Here is a 6,214-nt window from a genome sequence, read left to right as displayed (position 1 = left end):
GTGATGAGTGAGAAAAAAAGAAAAAAAAAAAAACACCAAGTGGCGAGAACACTGGGGACTGTATCATTTCCACTTTCCATTAAAAAGTAATTTCAAATTTTATTATATGAAATGTGGGCTTGACATATCGTGATTAATTCAGATGTGCATGGATACAGGATTGCTGAAACGATATCAGTTGTTGTAGAAAATATCTATATGAGAGTAATTTGGTCATTTATATGGACTTTGCAGTGTCTGTGAAGGAAATGATTTTGCACTTTATTACATCATTAGTCAAATCTTCTGAATCATTGATGTGAAAATCCAGTGTTATGGGAAATAATTCAGACACTTTTTCTCCATGTCTGTATTTTACAGTGGCTGCTAATTTACAGAAGATTGTAGATGATCCCAAAGCTTTAAAAACACTGACATTTAAGTTGGTAAGTAGAAAGTTACGGAAAGACGGTGATGTTTTGCCATGCTGTGCCAGTGAGAATAATAATAACAGTTTAATCACCTGCTCTGTGATTTGATTGTTGTTATTCTCTTTGGGGATCGATTCTTGCATTCATCATTTGCCGCTGCCACACTTGGGAACGTTTTCTGATCACGACTGGAAATTTCCAATCTCATGAGCATAACCTGTTCTTTTACCACCGCGTCTTTGGCTAAGAGTGGCCTCGAGACTCTTGCAGTTTATATGACAGCTTGACCACACAGATGCAGTTAAATCTGAATTCAAAGTAACATTCTTTTTTATTTTTCATTTTAAGATATTAAAAAGATGCACATATTTCTGTTGCGCGGATACCTTTTATAGTGCTTAAGTCAGAGCTTCAAAGGGTATTGAACAGTATTCAAGAAGAATTCAAAGAAACATTCTTAATAAAGCTTTCCTGAGGCAAAAGCCAAGGGGTTCTAGTTTTAAAAATAGAGACTGATTGTTGTAGAAATGGTTTGGGTAATTGGCAGTAATTGTGGAACAGCTCACCTAAAGCTGGTGAACAAAGACATAGCAACGTTTTACCTCCACATTCAAATCACAGTAACAGATTTTTGTAGAGAGGAAATATTCCAGCAGTTTTTTTGGCTCTAGTAGATTTTGAACTTAAGCTTTCTGGGGGTGGTGGGTGGGGAAAGACACAGAATATCAGACATTCTGTGAAAGCAAGAGGTGATGGTGGTGGCTTGAAATGGAGAGAAGTCCAGATAGCCAAAAGTGACTACTTTCCTAAATGTTTTAGCAAATGGTACATGAAGGCCTACTAAGTGTGCTCATTATAAATGAATCTTACCAAGGACCAGTCAGAATGCCACAAGTAATTTAAGATCTGGATGACCAACACTCTGCTGGGTATAACATGTGCTTGTACTGATGATCTGTCTTTTTTATTTCTCAAGAAATTTAAATGGAAAATGTATGTGGCCCAAAGTGGCAAATGGTTGGTTACAGTAAATGTGAGCCAGGCGCTAATGAACTTTCTGGGTCTCGTTTCTCATCTGGCTTCACATACCTAGTCTTATGATAAAAGAAAAACACAAAGGTTTTCATAGAAAGAATATATCTGAAGAAATTCTTTTTGTTTTGATAAGAAAAGAGTATTTTATTCAGACATTGAGTACCAGATTAGCAAGTCGGAAGATTCCCCTCTGGTCTGGGACTACACTGTCACTCTGTTAAATTTCTAATTCACCTCCAGTTTTATAAACATGTTTCCTTCATATGAGCATAGATTGGTGAGAAAAGGGTATCCTGTGTCAGCATTTCAAGCCAATATCAATGTCCTTTCATTCAGTTTTTATACCTTTTGCAAAAAATTGTCCTAATATTAAATATATAATAGAGATAAGAGTTTAAAACGTCCATGCCGGATTATTCTTGTCTCTAAATTCACTTTCTTAGAAGTACAGTAACCCTGGTCTTTCCCTACTATTGAAGATTTCAAAAGAACCAGCTAGTATGCTATCTGCAGGTAAATAGTAAGAATGACATCGAACTCTCTATCATCTCCTCCAATTAACTTGTATGTTTCCTAGATTGTCTCTTGATTCTGTCCTGCGTCTCTGCTTCTAACATCCCAGCAGGATCCTTGCATCTTCCTGCTGGCAGTTCACCAGCTTCTGGCTCAGTGTCCTGCCCTGCAGCTCTACCCAGAGTAATCCTTCTGCAACTCCAAAGTGTTCCGGAGACTTAGGCGGCTCACCACTGTCTTCTTCTAAACCAGTGGTTCTCAACCTTCCTGATGCCACAACCCTTTAATATAGTTCCTGTGGGTCGCAACCCATAGGTTAAGAACTGCTGTTCTAAACCCTGCTCCTAGACATAGCTAGGAGTCCTTCCTGGCCCGCCCTCCCTCTGGCTGTCCTTGAAGGACCACTTCACATCTTGGGAGCCCCAGCTCTCTGGGGTTAACCTGCCCAGGATCACACAGTAGAAGCTGTAAATTCACTTCTGATCCAGCCTCAAAGCCCATACCCTCAACAACTCTTCATTCTTAGAAGCAGGCCCTTTCGCCTTTATAGTTTTACAGTTCTGTGTCTTTGCAGATTCATCCGTTTGGATGACTAGATACATTGACATCGGCTGGGACTGCATCTCTTTTGTACCTTAACCAGACTGAGCAGTGCTGGCCTGCCTGGCACAGGAGAGTCTTGGAAGCTAGTCTGTCCGTGTTTTTCTCCCCACTAACACTTGAGAATATAGTGGTCTAGTGTTCTCAGTAAATGGAAATTAATGGTTGTTTTTCTCCAAAGATAGTTAAATAAAACCAGACTCAGGAGTGACCTTATTTTTGTCACTTAACTCTCTGTCCAGCCCTCATTAAACCTCAAGAAGTTTCTTTGTTGCTCTCAGCTGCCAGCCAGTTTGCAATCCACTTGACAGAGCTAATTTGAACTGATTTTTGGCCGAATCTTCTGTAGGACACTAACACCCTAATAAAACCACAGAGAGTCAAGTGCATTTTCCTTCATTCATCAATTTGGTTATTTTATTGAGGAATAAAAAAGATGAAAGTATTTCAGCAGCATTTTTCCTCATAAGCCGCTGCTGCTCATGGCCCTTTTATCTCGGCGATTTATCATTATTTTAATCTCAGCACTTTCAGCCCTTTCTAAAGTTGAATTTCAGGGGCCTAAAAATTGTCTAAGAACCGCAGGGTCATGACACTGTGGTTCTTTACCTGCTGCACAGTGGTTTCACTCAGGAGACTGGGGGTGCTCTAAAAAATTATTGATGACTGGATCCTACACCGGCTCTCCTGACTTAATTGCTCTTGGTACAGCCTGACTTTGGAGATTCTGAAAGCATCTCGTGGCAGTTTCCATGTTCAGCCATGACGGAGAAGCCTTCCATTTGTAGGTGGCTCTGTCTCCAGTCTCCTCTGAGCACCATTAGAAATACTCGGTTCACTTTTGAAAAGTCCTTATTATGTATATCTGCTTAAATAAGAAAAACAATATCCTACAGGGCATGGGTATTGGTTATGTAAAATATGCATTTACTTTTTTCACTGCCCACTGAGACAGATAAGTATGATTTAGCTTTATTTGACAGATAAGTATGATTTCCATGGTTGGCATGGCCAGGGGCTGGGAAATCAGATTCTTTTCTTCACTTTTAAAAAAGTGGTTCAGGCAGAGAGAGCATTTCAGCTCCAGTATTACGTGCTTTGGGGTTGATGTACCAGGACCATTTCATTAATGTTGTTGATAAGCCTTGAGACCAGTCTTTATAAGTATTTTTAAGTCACCTTTTAATTTGCTACCATGCAGTTTCTTAATGGAAGTAAATCTTGGCTGCTTTCACTGTGGAATTTTTGAAATTGAATTAGTAGAAACATGAAATAAGATATATTTAATTTGCCCTTGAAGATAGAATACAGATTGTAAGTACATGGAATTAACATCTAATTGGTACACATTTACATGAACATTATAGATTTTATTTACTGCACTTTAATAATAATATATGCATTGCAGATAGAAATTTCACAAGCATCTTGACAATTAATGACTAAAGGAACTTATTTTTAGAGGCGCTCAACTTAGGCATAGTTGGAGGCTGTGTGACTAAATCAACATTAACTGAAGTGCAAGTAAAAAGACTGAAATGGGACAAAAACTACCAAAGAATCTGTAACACCCCCCTACCTCCCCATTCCCGGTCAATGAAGAGAGAGAAGAGTGAGACAGAGTTATTAAGGAAACCACCTAAGTTCAAGTAGGTCTGTGTGGCAGCTCTGCCTGCTGCTCTCAGCCTCCATCAGTAGCTCTCCAAGTGTAGCCCCCAGACCAGTATGAGCTTCACCTGGAAACCAGGAACTTGATAAAAATGTAAATTCTAAGGCCAGATCTGGGCTGTGGGGCAGGGGGATCTGTGTTTTAAACAGCTCTCCAGGCTGCAGTTTGAGAGCGGATGCTTTAAAGGAAACATGGAAAGCTTCACACTCTGGGAAGGACGGGGGCAGGGCGGTGGTTGGAATTACCCAGGGAACTGGAAGAAATGGCTGCGCTCAGGCCACACCCCCCACCAATTCAGTCATAATCCCTGGGGTGAACGTAGGCATCTCTGTGTTTTCACACACTTCTAGTGGTTGCAAAGTACACCGCGTTGGAGGTGGAGGGAATCCTTGTGATTCACACTGAGCAGCCACGTCTGCACGTTGCCACAGGGCACAGGTGCCACAGGAGCAGTGAGGAGTTGGGGCTTTTCAGGAATCGGGGGCACACTTGTGTGAGAAGGTGCACAGAGTTATATGCTGTATACGTTTTCCTTTTGTAAAGGAGGGAAGATTTTACCTCTGCCTTTTTTGAGTAGGTCTGAGAATTAAACTGATGTAAGACAGATTATCAGAAAAGTATACACATTTATTGAATATGTGGGTCGTTATGAAAGTTTGAGATGCACAAAAATCAAGAAATATAAAATCCCTGTCTCCCAGCAACACCGATCAGCCGAGCAAGTTGAAACTTGCATGGGTGAATCAGAAAGGATGCTGTCAACTGTGTTTCTTGGAAGTGAACCAATGGATCATAACACAGTCTGTCTCAAAACCTTCGTAGTGAGCTAGGTATAAGTTTTACATGCCACGCTAGTCCTTGTAAAGAAGACCCAAAGAAGCTGTTAGGGGACAACACTAGCTGGACAAAGAGCAGTAAGTTGTGAGGTGGTGGCAAGGCGAGGGGGCTTGGACTGGGGTGGTTAATTGTGGAGAAGGGACTAGAACACAGGCTTAGTTTAACTAACTTTGTCCACGTGTCTCTTAGCTGCGATTCCCCACGGGAGGACACCTTCCACATGGGAGTTTCATCTCCTGCTTTTAGGAAGTTCAGAGAGCCCTTTCTGAGTCTGATGAGGATGTTTTTTAAAGTGTCTTTAACTCAAAACAGTCAACATGCCAGAGTAGCATAATTGGGGGTGGCATGTTCCGAACTCCTTTACTTTGAAGCCCAGGTTCATGAAGTCTTTTGTAAAGATTTGTGATTTTCCTTGAGACCCTTTTAGAGAATGTCAAAATTCTTTTCATGGTGATGACTCACTAAGGTGTTAGTTAAACTTGCCTTTTCCACTGTGTTGAGACTGGTGTAAAAGCTCTGGTGGGTAGCACTGGTAACTTCAGCACAAACCAAGGCAGTGGCCATCTGACTGCACGAGTAGTTCCTGTATTCTTCAGTCAGTGCATTTACTTACTGTAAGCAAGCAAATCCAGCTTCACCTAAGAATTTTCCTAATGAGGCCAGGAACATTATTGTATTAAACCTCTACTTAAGGGCACATCTTTTTAATGTTCTGTGTGATGAATTGGGGCTCCTTCAGTATACCGAAGTACAGTGGCAGCCTCCCCGACAAATACTGGTTTAGTTGTGTGCTCAACTAGCCGTTTGTTATTTTTTTTTCAAGGAATACTATTTTACTTCAAGAGTAACTGACAAACTATCGTCATTCAGGCACGAGTATTTGCAGACATTTTTTCCAAATTGAACAAAGGAAGACTGACACTTAAAAAACTGGGCATGTTTTTTGTCAATAATGAATTTGAGCTTTCAAGCCAACATAGGATTTTAGAAAACCTGCATCTGCCACTGTAGGTTTGACAGCCCCCCCCAACTTAAGGACTTTCCTGATGAGATTGCTGATGGGGTAGTATTGATGAATATGATTTGCTACCTTGTATAATGAAACTTTCATGTTGTAGAATGAAATATGTCAACATTTGGGAAATCTGCA

The 6,214-nt window shown here is 40.6% G+C and overlaps 1 protein-coding gene across 1 annotated transcript in view; it reads left to right on the top strand.

Moving 5' to 3' along the window:
- The window catches only part of LOC100947055 (STE20/SPS1-related proline-alanine-rich protein kinase), a 114,387-nt gene that overhangs the window by 105,136 nt on the left and 3,037 nt on the right, over nucleotides 1-6,214 (top strand). The window contains exon 7 of the mRNA XM_023516358.1: nucleotides 361-425. Within this exon, the coding sequence (XP_023372126.1) occupies nucleotides 361-425 (65 nt within the window). The remainder of the gene's footprint in view (nucleotides 1-360; nucleotides 426-6,214) is intronic.

Source organism: Otolemur garnettii, unplaced genomic scaffold (genome assembly GCF_000181295.1).
Source record: "Otolemur garnettii isolate 467f Iridium unplaced genomic scaffold, OtoGar3 scaffold00090, whole genome shotgun sequence".
NCBI lineage: Eukaryota > Metazoa > Chordata > Mammalia > Primates > Galagidae > Otolemur > Otolemur garnettii.
Note: the sequence above shows the minus strand (reverse complement) of the source record. Positions and strands in the feature narration are given on the sequence as shown.